The 17,803-nt window shown below is 33.0% G+C and overlaps 2 protein-coding genes across 4 annotated transcripts in view; one reads left to right on the forward strand and one right to left on the reverse strand.

Moving 5' to 3' along the window:
* Positions 1-383: 383 nt before the first annotated feature.
* LOC111415926 (vacuolar protein sorting 4) lies at positions 384-11,274 on the reverse strand. 2 transcript variants are annotated; one of them, XM_071201403.1, is made up of 7 exons: positions 11,145-11,274; positions 10,850-11,010; positions 10,640-10,775; positions 10,357-10,588; positions 1,180-1,661; positions 897-1,125; positions 384-839 (listed from the first exon to the last, which is right to left on the reverse strand). In XM_071201403.1, the coding sequence occupies exons 2-7, from the start codon at positions 10,983-10,985 to the stop codon at positions 738-740; spliced, it is 1,317 nt and encodes a 438-aa protein (XP_071057504.1). In that variant the 5' UTR covers positions 10,986-11,010; positions 11,145-11,274; the 3' UTR covers positions 384-737. The 2 variants fall into 2 exon arrangements, with proteins under 2 accessions (XP_071057504.1, XP_071057503.1); XM_071201402.1 differs by lacking the exon at positions 11,145-11,274 and having other exon boundaries at positions 10,850-11,117.
* A 545-nt stretch (positions 11,275-11,819) lies between these two features.
* LOC111415925 (Endoribonuclease Dcr-2) overlaps positions 11,820-17,803 on the forward strand; it is a 38,496-nt gene continuing 32,512 nt past the window's right edge. Inside the window, exons 1-3 of one of the 2 annotated variants that reach the window (XM_023047824.2) lie at positions 11,820-11,998; positions 12,087-12,293; positions 12,363-12,595. In XM_023047824.2, the coding sequence (XP_022903592.2) occupies positions 12,136-12,293; positions 12,363-12,595 (391 nt within the window). In that variant the 5' untranslated portion in view covers positions 11,820-11,998; positions 12,087-12,135. Of the gene's footprint in view, positions 11,999-12,048; positions 12,294-12,362; positions 12,596-17,803 lie in introns of both variants that reach the window. The other variant, XM_023047825.2, reaches the window with a different exon arrangement.

Consider the following 17,803-nt stretch of genomic DNA (forward strand, 5'->3'; position numbering starts at 1 on the left):
AAAAGTCGTTTTGAAAAATCACTTTCAGTTCTTGAGAAATAAATTTTTGAAGTAATCGAAAATTTTTTCGAATTTCGCAATTAAGTTTTAAAAATTCGTATAAAATCCATTTCTTGGAATATGAGTTTGAATATTTCCCAAAATATTAATAAAAGTGTCGTCTTTCCAATGAACCAACCCGTTTTGAAAAATAACTTTTCGTTTTTGAGAAAATAATATTTGAAGTTTTGATAAAATTTTCGATGTTGCAATTTTCATCAATAACTTTCAAAATATGGCTGATGCTGAATACGATAATGTTGAGCACACTTTGTTCAAGTGCCATTGAAAACGACTCAAGACAAAAAAGGATTTTTTTGAAGTAAATATCAAGTAAAAAAATATTCAAAAAACAAAGATACGGATTTATTATTAATATTAAAAGTATTTTTACACATTAATTTTATTTTTTTGTTATTACCTAAAGCATCACTTATCGAATAAATACATTTATTTTATATATATAAAGATAATATAACAGTAAAAGTATTTACGCTTTTATAAAATTTCGGTGGTAAATCTATTTATTTATCTAAAAATAAACTATGTTTGTGATTTTTTTTTATTACAACTCTTCAAACATTTTCAGACATATTAAAAAATATATTTATATAACACGACAGTTATTGGGAGAGAAAAATAAAAAGAAATATTTAAGCAAAGCACTGAAAAGTTTTTTTTTTATTTTAATAACGTTTTTATCCTTCTTGGCCGAAATCTTCAGTAAACTTCGTCAATTTTTTAAGATCCTCATCGTTTACAGTTGGTTTAGAAGTCGCTAAAGATCTTAACATATCTTTCTACATTTAAAAAAATAAAATTAAGTTAATAGAAAATAATTTTTAATGATTAAGTACCATTATAACGGGTGGTTCTAATAATTTATCCCCTTCAACTTCCATCCAAGTCATCTCAACAGCATCGGGATCTCCCGGAGAACATGGTGTTAATAAATCATCTACAATAACGTTGGGATCTCGCGGACTTGGACCTCGAACCCTTTTAAAATGAGTTGCCGTTTGAACTTTTCGAACTGGTTGCATTAAGGCATCACGAACAACTATGCTTATATCAGCTCCGGAATAACTAAGAATTATAAATTATTATTTTGAAAAAAAAATTTAAGTTTCGATTTAATACCCCTCAGTTTTTTTAGCAAGAACTCTTAAATCTTCTTCCGTTAAATGCGTCGGAGTGTTACCTAAATGTAATTTAAACATGGTAAGTCGAGCCGGTTCTTCAGGAAGTGGGATATAAATTCGTTTTTCAAAACGCCTACGAATCGCCGAATCTAAAACCCACGGAATATTTGTAGCTCCCAAAACCAATATTCCATCGTTATCGTTGCCAACGCCCTGCATTTGCACCAAAAATTCGGTTTTTATGCGCCGGGCCGATTCAGATTCGTTGTCCGATCGAGACGAGCACAGCGAATCCACTTCGTCGATAAAAATAATGCTCGGTTTGTGTTGTCGGGCTAATTCAAATAGATTTTTTACTAATTTTTCTGATTCACCTAACCATTTTGATACTAAATCGGACGATGAGACGGAAAAAAATGTTGAGTTGTTTGCTTCCGTTGCTACAGCTTTTGCTAAGTAAGATTTTCCAGTACCTGGGGGCTAATTTTAAGGGTTAAAAAAAAATTTGAAAGATTTAAAAATCATCATGTGACTTAAAAATCGATACGTCACGTTTTGTGACGTCACAAGCGATGTATTTTCTTATTAAACCGGTCAACACCTAATCTACAAATTGTTTATTTTATAGCCATGTACAGGGTGTTCCGTTAAGCGTACGGAGCGGCTGTATCTCTAGAACGGTAAGGCCTAGAGGTTTGGGAAAAAAATCCTTATAAGCAAAGTGACCAAGAGAAATAGCTGGAAATTATTTTGAAGTTCGTAATTCGACCGCTAGGGGGCGTAACTGCCATTGAGAAACATAAAATTCCCGCTATCTCAGAAAGTTACACGATGAGCTATAACTTTGACAACATCATTTAGTAGCTTGGATAATACCGCATCGCTTTTGTTTTGCGATATTTCTCATATCTGTCATAATAAGGGAGGGGGAGGCCAATGCGTTTTCATATGTTTACATTTTAATATCTCCTAGACCATTCAACCGATTTGAATATTTTCGGTGTTGTTTGAAAGAGCATTTTATGCTCTTTTTAAAGATATTTTTCAGTAAGACCGTTTGCTTTAAAACAAATGAGCTAGAGGACGTTATCTGCAGCGATTACATATTTTTGTGATTTTTTAAGAAAAGTTAAATGGAACGATACTATTTACTTCACAGACCCTTAGTCACCTTAAAATTTGCTAAATTTGAGTGAAAACCGCATCTCGATATCGCCACCCGTTCTCGAATTATAGAAGAAAATGTTAAAAACTCGAGTGCCATCAATCGGATCCAGTTACCTCATCGAGAAAAACAAATCACATAACCATGGTAACTGTAAACATGTCATTTACTAACGCAGAAGCGTATGATAGAGCGTATGATGATTTACTTTTAATGTTTCGAATACGATACAACTACTGCATGGCAAAAATGTGCAATGCAATTACGACAAAGAAAGACATTTTTCTCTAGAAGTGTTTTTAAGATTGACTTAGCGATTACGGAAAACTGGCAACGTGTAGCCCATTCAGACATCTCTATGAATTCGTAAATCACATTGGTGCGCAATATGGTCCCTCATAATCTGGGAACTCCGAAAACAATTGTCCACAAGAGTTCTCAAGAGAATAATATCTCCACTACGTTGTTTTACATCAGGCCTTAACAGATACCGATTATGATAACAGACTGAACTATTACCATTAACTTTTAAATATGATTCGGGCAAATCCAAACCTTTTATCACAAATGCTATGTAAAGCAAGCTGATGTAAACTTGCATAATATGCATTCTTGGTTCGAGCAAAACCCACATTGCTTTCACCCCTTTATCTATTGGGTAGACTAAACGACCTGACTTTTCAAGAAAAACCAATAACCAGGGAAAATATGACAAAACACTAAATACCAGTAGAAACGTATCTAGAGCCGAGACTTAAGCAGCGCTTTTTTTTCGTCGAAACTAGATTAAATAAATGCATCGAGGTTTATGGAAGGCATTTCGCACATTAGTGAGTTATTTTTGCCAAAAATTTAAGTTATTCTAAGTGTTTTGGTTTATTTTCTTTTATTATCATTGTTGAGGTTTCATTGACGCGTTGGCTTTTCAACACGCCTCAAAAGTAGTTTTGAAGCAGTTCTAAGCTTGGATAAAGTGTGAAGGAAGATTCTAGATAATAAAATGTTTGTTCTCTCTTATTTGTTTCCTAAGGTAACTTGATCCGATTAAGATATACGAATTTTTAACATTTTGTTTTATAATTCGAGAATGGATGGAGATATCGAGATGCGGTTTTCACTAATATTTAGCAAATTTTATGGTGATTAATGGTCTGTGAAGTAAATAGTACCGTTCCATTTAACTTTTTTTCAAAAATCACAAAAATATGTAACCGCTGCAGATAACGCCCTCTAGTTTATTTGTTTTAAACCAAGCAGACTTACTGAAAATATCTTTTAAAAGAGCATGAAATGCTCTTTCAAACAAGACCAAAAATATTCAAATCGGTTGAATGGTCCAGGAGATATTAAAATGTAAACATTTGAAAACGCATTGGCCTCCCCCTCCCTTATTATGAGAGATATGAGAAATATCGCAAAACAAAAACGATGCGGTATTATCCAAGCTACTTTCAAGTCTAACTTTCTGAGATAGCGGGAATTTTATGTTTCTCAATGGCAGTTACGCCCCCTAGCGGTCGAATTACGAACTTCAAAATAATTTCCAGGTATTTCTCTTGCCTACTTTGCTTATAAGGATTTTTTTCCCAAACCTCTAGGTCTTACCGTTGTTGAGATACCGCCGCTCCGTACGCTTAACGGGACACCCTGTATAGTGCAAAAAAATAACTCTAAATAAATTGGACCGATCTGAACCATGTTTTAGAGTTGATTTTTACTCTATATTTTTTCCTGTGTATGTATGTTCGTATGAGCAACACATTGCGTAATATTAAGGGTATAAATAGAAAACAATACCGGACCCAATATTGAGCCCTGCGGGACTCCCAAATTAACACTCCTATATGACGAGAATTCGCAATCAATACCCACACATTGCTGTCTACCGAAAAGATAGGATTTAAAAAAATTTAAAACGTTTCTATTAAAGCCAATGTGATATAAAATGGATGCAAGCAGATCATGGTTCACAGTATCGAAAGCTTTGCTGTAATCTAACAAAACTAAAATACTCATTTTATTATTGTCTGGTGCCTGTAAAATATCATCAACTATGAGAGTCAATGCAGTAGCACAGCTGTGCGCCAACCGAAAGCCTGACTGCGTGTCTCCCAAAACATCTAACATTTCCAAGTACGTAATGACCTGTTTTGCTACCACTTTCTCCAGAATTTTAGATACAAACTTATAGGTCTTACGTCATTTAGAGCTTTGGGCTGAGGTTTCTTAGCAATTGGTACAACAATTGCTTGTTTCCAGGCCTCAGGAAAGACACCATTCATCAAACAGAAATTATTGATATGGGTAATATATGGAATTATAACCGGACAAGAAAACTGTATCATTTTAATATCAATTTTATCTGATCCGGCTGAATTAGACGTGATTGAGAATATAACATTTTCAATCTCCATATCGTCCACAAGACAGAAATCAAATTCAGTTGTAAAATTTTTATGGCGCGAGATCATGTACCGATTGATAAGATTTACATCGGGTGCAATAGCAGAAATAGAATCGACAAAATGATTATTAATATCATTAACGCGTTTGAGGTAATCAGGGACACTGTTAGTTTTGGATTTCGAGTGGATATTCAGAGTTTTAAACACTTTTCCAAAGTTCATTCCGATTAGTTGCCCGAATTCTTGTATTAATGTACGACTTCTTTTCATTAATAGGAGAAACTTTGAGAAACGGAGAATTTTACTAGGTGCAAACCAATCAAATATTGTTGTAATTAAATTAGAAAAATGAGAAACCTTATCATCTACATTATCAATATCATAAATCTCCCATAAAGGTAAACTTTCAAGAGCACATCTAAATGTAGCAAGATCAAACCCCGAGTAATCCCGCTGTGCTATGAAAATTGGTCGCACGGGTTCCTTGTTAGTATTCAAAGTGCAAGAAATCATTTCATGATCGGATAAACCTGCAACCGAACTGAGGGTAATATTCGATAGACGACATACCCCAGAGCACACAATTAAATGAAGTAAACTCTCGTGCGGTGGGGAAATTCTAGTTGGTTCATCTACGAATTGAACCAATTCAAATGACAATAATAAATCATTAAATCTCCCAACCATCAAATCGTCAACCGATAACATATCAATGTTAAAATCACCCATGCACATCACTTCATCAAATAAAGGAACCAATTCTAATAATGTAGAATCAAATTCTTTCAAAAACGTATTGCAACTTCCCGATGGTGGACGATAAATAATACCAAAACAATAATTCTTTTTTCCTATTTCAAGACTAAACCAAAGCTGCTCATAAGTTGTTTGTCGAGTGCAAGGAATTATATTATAATTGAACCTCCGTCTAATGTAACATGCAACACCTCCCCCTCTAGTCCCCCTATCAGCTCTAATTAAATTATAACCATCAATGGCAATTATATCAGATGCAACATCATCATTCAACCAGGTTTCGCAGAGCAGGAACAAGTCAAAATCCCCCTGAGACACCAGCCGTGAAAAATCGGCAAAACTAATCAATAATGACCTCACATTAAGGTGAGCTATACGCATTAAACTTAAAATATTAATTAAATTCAAAATATACATATATATATAAATACTAAACCTAAATAAAGGCTATTACGCTTTATTCTAATCTTCTATTCAATTCTATTCTAATCTTAATAATACCATCATTAGTCCAAACACAACCTCTTTCGAACCTTTCTTTACATTTTTTTAGAAGAGAGTATTGTGCAGATGTCAAATTTTCGGACAAAAACTTGTTTGTTCCTTTAAGATTCTTGCGGAGTACGATGACCTCCGCTTTATGTTCATAAGAAATAAACTTTATAATAATAGGACGTGTTTTTTCCGTCCGACTTTTACCTAGGCGATGGCACCTATCAACCCTTTCCAATCCAAACTTCGCTTTAAATCGTTCTTGAGGAAACCATCCACTATCTGCCTAATATCTTCTTTCCCATGTTCCGCAACGCCATAGACTCGCACATTTGATCGTCTTGTGTATTGTTCTAATTTATCAAGCTTATTTGACAGCGTTTTATTTTCAACATTAAGATCATTAATGTCTTGAGCCATCTGCTTGGTAACTTCGCTAAACTTGTTTTCAACACTTTTTGCGACCATGTCCGCCAATCGGGCAAGAAATTCACTATCGGCCGAGAACATTTCCACAATACAATCTCTTACCACGCTTTTAATTTCATTCAAATCACTTCTAGTGAAACGCATTTCGATAGCTAGCAAGTTAATAAAGGTCTCAACAATAATCCAAAACACTAGGACTTATTTTAATAAATGTAAAACGAAGAAAACCTTGGAGCTCACCACACACACGTTATTCACTTGTCGCCATATTTGTGAAACTGTTGTGTTAATATCTGAGTCGACAGTGTCTCTTATAAACAGCTTCCTTTCTGGCCGAGTCCAGGTGGTGAGATTGGGAGAGGAATTTTCGGCTTCCTTACCCATGGAGGCTGGTGTGCCTCAGGGATCTTCATTAGCTCCGCTACTATTTACTCTGTACACCTCAAAACAGCCCAAATGTGTTAAACACTCGTCAGTACACATGTACGCCGTCTTGAGAGACGTGCAGTTAAATCCGAATGTTTCTATGATCCGAATGATGCAATAACAAAAACACGCCGAAGGAATGTGCGTACTGAAGAAAATCTCGCCGCTGTAAACGAAAGTGTAGAAGAAAGTCCAAGTGTATCGATTCGTCGTCAGTCGCAGGAATTAGGGCTCTGTCTGTCCACTACGTAGAAAATTTTGCGCAAAGATCTTGGACCACCGTTTAAGATCCACTTGGTGCAGGAATTAAAGCCACGAGACCATCACATGTATCGTTCTTTCGCCGATTGGGCTCTAGAGCAGTTAGAAACTGATTCGATGTTTTATCGCAAAATTGTGTTCAGCATTATTGGCTTAATGGGTTTGTTAATAAACAAAATGACCGCGTATGGAGTGAAACCAATCCACAACAGACTCTACAGACTCCATTACATTCAGAAAAATGCACCGTTTGGTGTGGTTTGCACGCTGGTGGCATCATCAGACCTTATTTCTTCAAAAATGAAGCCGGAGCTCGCGTTACGGTCAATGAAGATCATTACCGCATCATAACCAATGATTTTTGTTTGAAAACATGGATGACATTGATCTGGGCGAGATGTGGTTTCAACAGGACGGCGCTACGTGCCATACGGCGACCGCAACTATCGACTTTTTGAAATCAAAGTTTGGCGATAAGTTTATTTCGAGAAATGGATCTGTCAATTGGCCTCCAAGATCGTGCGATTTAACACCTCCCGATTATTTCCTATGGGGCCACGCGAAGTCATTGGTTTATGCTGATAAACCAGCAACAATTGACGCTTTGGAAGCCAACATTGTTGCTGTTATTCGTGACATACCCAGAAATGCGACCCAAAATTGAACGTCCAGAATGCGCTTCGTCAAAAACAGCCGCGGTGCCCATATGCCCGAAATCATTTTCAAATGTTAATGTCATGTATTGATCTTTCGAACAAAAACATTTTTTTGATTAAATAGTTATTTTTCGAACGATTTTTTTTGCTCGCTAAAGCTCGCAACAAAAACTTTCGTTCTCGAATGCAAAAGTGTCATTTCGCTGTCGTGTATCAAACAACATTTTTTCGAAAACTGCGTATTCTAAAGTTATGAATTAATAAAAAGACCAAATTCAGGACAACGTCACATCGAGTTAACCTCACAATTTGAACAAATGTACTCTTATAAATTTGCATTTAAACATGAAATGATACAACAATTAACTGTTGATTATTTTGTGTTTATAATTTGTTCATAACAATAAATTAACAACCAATAGTATCAAATTCTTTGATTGTCGTAGCTGGACGTAAAAGTCATAGAAAAATTTATATAGAAGGTCATCTCCCCACTATTTTTTGGTACAAGCGCTCCCAAGGGGATTGTGAGGGAACTAATTAAGTTAAAGCGCGAAATTTAAATATAGGTATTTCTATACCGGTTTATACCACTACTTTATTTTGAAGAGGTAAAGCGCATTTTCCAAATAAATAGGAAAAAATATTAATTTAAAGTTTTTCCAAGATAATATTCATAATTTTTAACGTATATTGCTCTCATTGGCTGAGAGCGCCAATTTATCTATCGGATAAACTTATCAAAAGGTGGTAAAAATGGCCCTAACTTATTTAAATACTTAACTAAAGAATATATAACACTAAGCCAAATGAACGTAAGGAAGAAAATTTGCTTATACAACGGGGTTATCACACTAAACGACAAAACAAAAATGTGACGTTTGCTTTCACCTCTGAGTTTGACGTGGTTTGACGTTACACATAAATTTTTTTATGGTTTCAAGCGCTTTGTTTGTGTAGATAATGCAGATTACTGCAAATTCAGTCTACAACGTCATCCAGTGGATTGTGAAAATGTATTCACCTGAAAAAAATGTTTCATGTACACCTCCCAAAATAAGAGCAATTGCTCAGTGTTCAATATCCTCATCATTGTGGACCTTGTATTCGATGCTAAGAACGTGTTTAAACATCCATAGACAAAAATTGTCACATTGACAACTAGAAAAATTAATGACCCAATGTCACCAACTTGAACTGGTTTCATGAAATGTTACTAAAATCTCATTACAGCATTGGATGCTGTAAGGAGTCTCATTACAGTACCCGTTTGAGTACTGTTAGAGCTTTCGTTACCGTCGCGAATTACAAAAAAGACTTTTACGTCCTATTGACAAAAAACTATCGTTTTGACGGTCGCTAAGTACTACGCAAAAGTCAACTTTTAATAGCAGTTATCGAAAAATGTAATTTTTGTGTTATTTTTTTCAATTTAAAGTTCTATCGGATTTAAAAAACACCCAGTATTTGAAATTATGTATGTATGTACTACTGATTAATATCTTATTCTCAACCATACCTTAATATTCCCTATGATTTTTTTATAACAACTTTTGAACGTCATGGAATATTAACAAAGGGTAAAAAAACATGGGTTGTAAAGCTTATTCATTAATGGTACGTTTTTGTCTCTTTAGTTTTTCCTGTAAAGATACTAGTTTTAGCGTAAAAAAATAAAATATGTTACATTGATTAATTTTCATTATAGCTGGCTATGGAAGTTGTGCACTTACTAAGATCTAGTACTAACTAAATAACACCAATTAACTGTGATTTTCATAAGAAAAACCATAAATAAGATGAATAAATTACATTGTTTTAAACAACATTAAAAAATTGATACTCTTGCTTAATAACAGTCAAAAATTATTAATAATCATCAACAATTATGAGGATTCACTGTAAATAAAACTTACAAGTTCTCAGAGCTAACTTTTAGAATAATTTTAGCTAAACATGGCGGCACATAGCGGTAGATGGCACGATATTTTATTTTTTTACACAGAAACTATTAACTTTAAGGAAAATACTAAAGAGACAAAAAAGTACCACTACAGAATGAGCTTTACAACCCATATTTGTTTATGTTAATATTCCATAGCGTTATAAAAGTTCTTGTAAAAAAAAATTAAGGGGGTGGTGAATTTCATCCCCTCAGAAGGCGCTGGGGAAGTTTAAGGTATTGTTGAAAATAAGGTCTTAACCAGTAGTAAATACAACACAAAATATAAATTTTTGGCTCAACTTTGATTGCTCATAATTCGAAAACAAAAGAGTTGCGACCCTATGTTTATATAAAAAAATTTGTGTTATTTTAGCAAGTACTACATCCTAATAAAGTTTCCCGTTTAAAAACACTCTGTATATGATTAGCAGGGTCGATGACGTCACAAAAAATGACGTCACGTCGAAACTTTAAAGTGATTTTTCGGTAAGTTTTACTCTTTTCCCCATTTTTTTTTTATTTGCAACTTATTACTTGAGTGATTGTAAGTCAATTAAAAAAAATATGTCGATTTTTAAGCGACATGATGATTCTTAAATTACTTATACCAAAAAATTATTGATTAATAATGTTATCATACTCCGAAAAGAAGAATTCCTTTCCATGGTATTCGTTTTCCAGTGAATAAATGCGGGAATTTTATCGGTAAAATTACAGCTTCTTTTAACGCCTCTTTCGCAGCATCTAATCCAGCAACATCTGACCATTTTACATGAGGTTTTTCAACTACAATCGCATCCTCCAATTGACTTTGTAACTTTTTCTTTTGTGGGTCATCACTATCGCTATCACTATCACTTTTCTTCTCATCCCTACGATTTTAATTAATTAATTTTAAAAAGAATGTAAAAACTTTAATTTACTTTGAGCCATTTTCCCCATCCTTAATCGGTTTTTTCTTCCCTTTCTTCAAAAATTCTTTTAATTTCTCCGCCCTTTCCAAGTACTGACAACATTTCGATCGAATACTCTCCTTTGCTTTCTCACCTTGAGCCTCATCTACTCGTAACACAAAAAAAAATCAATAAGAATTAGGTTATAACAAAATTATCGGTTCTGATAAAAATCCTTACATTTAATTGCATGCAAAAAATATTCAACCCCGTGTTCGTACAATCGTAACGCTTCCTCGTAGTTTTTCTTTCGATCTTCGTCGGTTGCGCGAGTAACCAATTCGATGGCTTTTGTGAGTGTTGGCCCAGAAGTCATTGCGGACTCTTTTCAACCTATAAATCTAAATGATTCACACTTTATAGATTATAATCTTGATTTTTCTATCTACTTATAAATAATATACGTTTTGATTACTAATACAGATGACAGTAACTGTCAGACGGTTGCTGTCATTTTACTTGTCAAATTACTTACCGAGTATTACCAACAAAAGTGGCGTAATAGGGCGATACCCTTGCAATTTTATGAATTAAAAGGGTTTTTATTTAATTTGATACAGGTATAGATATGGTTTGTATGGTAAATGAGGTGGGTATTGATAATTTTGATTCACAGTATAAATTTAGAAATTACAAAAAAATTGAAATGTTTTTTTTGGTGAGGTTGAAAAATCCCTAGATTCAAGGTTAATATGTTAAAATTTATTTTTGGAATAATAACTTTAATTATATCAATATTTATTGATTAAGAAATTATTTTAGTCATTTTAATATGTTCTTAATATATTGTAATTAAAATTGTAAATAAGTAAAATAAATTTAAAAAAATGTATTAATTTTTTTTTTATTCAATCCATATAAATATTTAATTTATTATTATTATTATTATTGTTTTCTAAGTATTAATTACTTATAATTTATTTGTTTGTTATAATTAAGAAATAAACTTTATTTTTTCACAAATAAACAATACATTGCGCGCCATCTGTTATTGTTTTTAAATAAAATATTTCAAGAAATTATTTAATGTTAAGATTATTAAATTGTTTTTTAATTAAATTCCCATTTTATGTAATTAATCGCCTTAATATATTAAAATATTTAAAAATCTGATTATAAGTAAAATTTTTAATTTTTTTTTGATTTCCCCGCGTTATGTCAAATATGATAAGTAGTGACACCTGTCGTAAGTAAACACCGGAAAATATGTAATACAAGTTTATCACTAAGGAAAAAAAAATATTTTCGATGAAATACCTAAATTAATCTGTTATTCTCACGTTGTGCTTTTAAGTGATAACTAAAGTGAATCTAACCTACATAAATAAGGTGACGCCCAATTGTTTAACATAACCTGCTGACGTGTACTGTTTTAATAGGGGAATACCCCTGTAACAAACATTTTGTGTAATTTTAGATCAGTATTTCATCATTCTCATGTAGTATTGGCCATTAACACCGTTAAAATGGCGTTAGATACGAGCGAATTTACAGCAAGAAATTATCAAGTGGAGCTTATGAAAATAGCTCTATCTCAAAATACCATCATTTTTCTTCCAACAGGTTCTGGAAAAACGTATATAGCTATCATGATTTTGAAACAAATGTCCGAACCATTAGCAAAGTAAGTATTGATATTTCCAGTTTATTCCAGTGGGGTTGAGGTTATGAAAACATTATATTTTATTAATAGAAATTGGTTGGAAGATGGGAAAGTTACGATTATGGTTGTAAATACGGTTGCTTTAGTTCACCAACACGGTGATAACATTCGGAGACACACCCCTTTTAAAGTTGGGGAATACACCGGAGAACACAATTTGGATTTTTGGGAAAAAAATATTTGGGATCAACAATGTACGGAGCATCAAGTTTTAATCATGACTGCTCAAATTTTATCTAATGGTTTGGAGAGGAATGTGTTAGGTATGAGTCATTCATAAATTTTGATTTATAAAACCATTTAAGTATGGCCAAGGTAGAAAATAATTGTAAATTTTAGAAGAAATTAGTGTTTATTGCAAGAATATATTAACTAAGGCCCACCAATACCTGTTATGGTAATAATAAGAAAAGAATTCCATGTCTCTTTGTCAAGTGGTAATAGATATATTTTTGAAAATGTTAAAAATTGTTCCCAAATATTATATCTTTAGGTACTATGGTCAGAAATGTACCCAATTTAATAGTGATTTTTAAATAATGTATTCCTTATGAACCATGCTATTATAGAAGTCATAAATCAAACAAGAAAAGTCATTAGTTTTGCAAAAAAAATTGGTTTCATTGAATGAATTTATGTCTATTAAGTTTGACAAACCATTTCTAAAAAAAGGAGTAGTATAACACCCTTGGCAAGTTATTTTAAAAGATGGCCTGTTTACTCAAGATTCCAAAATGGTATAACACTTGCCATTTTTCGTTTCTTAAAAAATATTATTGCCTGTTTTTCTGCAAAAAACGCGTTATTTGAAAAATTCATACCATATCTTATTTGTATTTCCTCCAAAATAATTTAACACCTTGTTAGAAGATGTACTACTTAATATCTACAGAGAAATGTGGTTTCAACAAGATGATTACCCAGCTTATTATGCTTGTCCTGTACAGGATTGAATACAGAATATCCTGAAAGATAAATTGGGCGTCTTGGTTCGATTATATGGCCTCCTCATTCCCTAGGCCTAAATCCCCTTGATTTTTTTATTAAGATTGCATAAAAGAAAGTGTATTAAAAACCGATTGAAAATCTTGAAGTACAGCGCTACAATATTTATACAGTAGCAGAAGAAATAAATGCACAAGTAGTAAAAAGATCTTTTCTGCGACGATACAGAGTTTGTATTACCGCCGACGCACATAGGTTGATTTGATCGATTTACGCGGTCAAAATTATTTTATGATCTATATCCGTTCTAAATGGGATAAACAATAATAATTCGGTATTTTTCACAATAATTACTAATTAATATGATTATTTAAAAACAAATACAGAAAATTCAAACATATTAACTTAACACATAAAAAAAGGTATCTTAAAAGACATAATAATCACAATAAGCATTCATTTCCGAAATCACTGTCCCATAATATTTGTTCGTAGGTATATTATGTTAGTAAACAATATCAATAATCATTATTTCAACCATATTTAATCACAGATCTTGCTCGCTATCCGAAGAATCTGGTGTAGTACTGGCTTCAATATAAGGCTCAGCTGATATTAACATTTCTATTGTTTCTGGGCAGAATGATTTCGATTTACACCTTTTTTTAATTTGTGTTGTGCTGCTCAAAAGTGGGTCTGAGCTTAATAATAATCTATTATATATATCGCGGTTACAATCTTCTCTTGAAAATTTCCTGGCAAAGTTTTCGCGGTACATTCGAAAATGTTTGTTTCGAGCCTCTTGGGCTTCTTCTGATAATTGCCCTATGGGCAACAAAGCATTTTTAATGATGATACCACCATGTATTAATATCTTATGCATGGATGGTGTCATCGGATGCCATTCATACAATTGAACGTATAATTTAGCCATATCCAAAGCATATTCATCATATTTCTTGGTATCAATTTTATGACCAGATGAAATGACTTCCAAAATTACTTTAAGTCTGTAGAATAAATTATAATCAATCCCTGTGATGTCATCAGCTAAATTTGCATTTTCGAAGAATCTTCGGCTAGTGTTTCTATCGTTAGTATTTCCATAGTTAGCCTTTGGCATATCTATTAATAATCCCGTCTCTTTTCTAAACCTTTCTTGAATGTGTAATTTCGTTTGTTCTTCGACGATTTTTTCCTCCTTACTTCTTTTCTGTCTGTACTGCTTGACTGGCAATTTATAAGCCAAATGTAAAATACTCTCTAACAATCGTATTCTGGCGTGTAAAATAGATAAACCAAATTCGATAGCAGGTTTACTCACTACATTTTTTTCTAGATCCAGATTATTGAAATCTTTTGATGTTACGTTACATATATAACACCGTGTCGTTGATTTTGTGCCAGTAGCTGCGTTGCAAACCTTTCCGTCAATCATAGTCATTTTCAATATATGTCCAAACAGGAATGTCTTTCCGTTCAAAATGACTTCGGTAGCAACTAAACTCTGTGCAGACTCTTCGACAAAACTAATTTCTTCTTTAGTAACATCCGCGTTTTCCTTCAGAAATCTGAATCTTTGAGGGTTGCCAGTATTTCTTCCAGATAAATTGAAAAGCGCGTAACGGTGTTGTTCATGAGGCCTTGTAATGTACTTTCGGCGCAGGTACTTGTGACCCTTATACATTCTTTAGGTGGATAGCAATCTTGTTTTGAGAATTTGTGATGTTTTTCAGAATTTGGGATGCATCTCTTTTGCCTCTTTTTCTTAAGGTTGTTTGTGCAGCATGAATAATAACCTCATCGTCTACAGTCGTGCGAACCTGTTCGGTTTTTCGGTGCTTACTTCTCTCACTCAATTCACTAAATGGTTTAGAAGGATGTCCCGGCCGACATTGACGATCACTTGGAAGTTCAAAGGTTCCATCCAACCAGACCTTATTCGTTTTTTTGAAAACATCTTCTTTTCTATGAGCTTTCGACCATTTCACTTTTATTGAAGATTTAAAGTGACCAAATCTTTTCTTCAGACATCTTATCTTATCTTCAACGTTACAGGAGTACGACAAGAGATGCTTTTCCAAATGATTCAACTTTTCATCTAAAGTTGGAAAATTGAATTGTTGCAGTTGATCATATAAATATTGACGAGTTACTCCTTTTATTCTAGACGTGCTAGATGATGTTGAAATCACTTGAAAACAGAATAATATAGAAAAATCAAATTCCGTGTTTTTTCCTCTATTTCAAGTCATAACGTATAAGTCTCTGAAATTTATGAAATGCGCCGTATCCGCAGCTGATTTAATAGTCATCAGTTAAATGAAAGTACAAAGTATCATAATCAAAAAGAATTATAGCTCGATCGGGCGCGATAGTACACCAAATAGATATTAAAAGCAAAAAATACCGAAAATTTCGTTTCAAAAACACACAAGGTTTCGAACCTTTGAAATAACCTTAAAACATCGCAGGTTTTTTAAAATATTGTAATCCCTATTGATTCTTACCTGAACTATCGGGATCCATCACCCTCACTTTAGTGACAGACACAGAGACTCAAATATTGACTTTGTGAAAGTTGCTTACGCAAAGAACGCCGAAAACTGTAACGCGTACACGCAATGCGATCAGGTTCTAATGACATGTGCAACCACACACTACCACGGATAGTATAGAGGATGTTACCTTTTGTTTCTGGAACTGTCTACACACTCTTTGTGTATTTCCTTTGTAATTATGATTACTTTTTGAATTCAACTTTTGACCGCTTAAATCGTTAAAATCAACGTATGTGCGACGGCAAACAATTTGAGCTTTAGTTTTATGAAAATAATGCAATAAAATTAATAATAAAAAAATTAATAATTCCTTTTGTAAAATCAATTATTTTACGTGACATTAGTTTATAATGATTTTTATAAACAATGTAGTTTTTAGAAAATGTATTTTAAATTAAAAAAAAAACTATACTTAACTTGAACAAATTCTAAACTATACAATTAACAAAAGACCTATAGTTCATTTTTTTCTATAATACCTGTCAATTTGTTGTAAAGTTGGCAAAATTAACAGGGAGTTTTGTTTTATCATGTTTTGAAGTAAATATGTCACATTGACGTTTGAGCTTTCGTTATTTAAAAAGAAAAGGTGCAGTAAAAGTGTTGTGGGGTGTTTATTTGCCATTTATTTACCTAGAAAAGGTATTTTATTCTATTAATTACTTTGTAGCACGTTTTTACAACAAATATGTACTTCGTTAAAATCGTATTTATCTAAAAATTTATTAGCATTTTAACCTCAACTATTTAGTTACTGAAAATGTCACTAAAAATCAGGAAAACAACATAAATTTTATAAGGGTCCTAGATAATACCAACAGAAACTCTAAATAATTTACATTGACAAGTATTATAGAAAAAAAACGAACTATAGATCTAGAATCATTTGGGTTTACCTATCTTGAGAGACGTGCTGCTAATCCCAAATGATTCTAGTTCTAGGTCTTGTATTAGTTCTAGTGATCATGTTAGTGCAAAACCAGAACTAACACTATACCTAGAACTAGAAACATTCGGGTTTAGCTGCCCGTTTCTCTTACTTCTAAGTCTAATGTTAGTTCTAGTTTTAATTGTTATGCAGCGCTAGACCAAGAACTAGAATTATTCGGGTTTAGCCGTCTTAAGAGACATAGGCTAATCTCAAATGTTTCCAGGTCTAATGTTAGTTCTAGTGACAGTGCAAGTATACAGGGTGTCTCACCTAACTGGTTCGTTAGAACTTTTTTAGGTTCCAGTATTCGTACAGTTTTGAAATTTTGGTAGTAATTTTGGGTTGTTCAGTCGGAACTTTCGATCTAAAATATTTTCAAGATGGCTGCTACTTCCGGTCTACTGGAAGTAGACCATAACTTCGTTATTTTAAATGGAATGCTATAGTTTTTATTGCACCTTTTAATTGTACGTAAAAAAATATGTTGACTTTCATAAAAGTTATTGGTACCTAGCGTTTTTCGTTTTCGAGTTATTTTGATTTTAAGGTTTTTTTTTTCCAATTTCACCATGCTCTTTTAAAACCTTATATCTCAGCCAACGTTCATTCAAAAAAGCTCTAAATTGGCACGATTACTCTTCAGATGCTCTCAAATAGATTGTCATATATTGTATCAGAGTATCTTATACAAATCGCGTGGAAGCGGTACGCTCCTCAAAAATACCGCTCCTTAAATATCGTCCCATCACTAGTATTTACCAATTAAAATGGTGCTTGGTATCTCCATAGGGTCAAAAATCCGTGATTTAGTGATTAAAAATTATTGCTGCAATAAAAAAAAAACGTGAAATAGCAGACGAACTTAATATTCCTAAAAGAACAGCGTGGAATGTAATTAAACGTTATAGAGAAACTGGGCAAATTTTAGAAAAAAAGGTATAAGTTCAAGTAGTTTCTGATAGAAATAAAAGAATACTTGTAAAAATCTGCAAGAAAGGACAAAGAAATACTTTAAGACAAGTTACTGCTGAATG

The sequence above is a fragment of the Onthophagus taurus genome, chromosome 1 (assembly GCF_036711975.1).
Source record: "Onthophagus taurus isolate NC chromosome 1, IU_Otau_3.0, whole genome shotgun sequence".
NCBI lineage: Eukaryota > Metazoa > Arthropoda > Insecta > Coleoptera > Scarabaeidae > Onthophagus > Onthophagus taurus.

Bases quoted from the DNA above. Each gene is read 5' to 3' on its own strand.
- LOC111415926 (XM_071201403.1), bottom strand. From the start codon at position 10,985: ATGACTTCTGGGCCAACACTCACAAAAGCCATCGAATTGGTTACTCGC. The intron at 1,126-1,179 runs GTATTAAATCGA...TATAATTCTTAG, and splicing joins CTTGCTAAAAAAACTGAGGG to TTATTCCGGAGCTGATATAA. The intron at 840-896 runs GTACTTAATCAT...TTTTAAATGTAG, and splicing joins TAGAACCACCCGTTATAATG to AAAGATATGTTAAGATCTTT.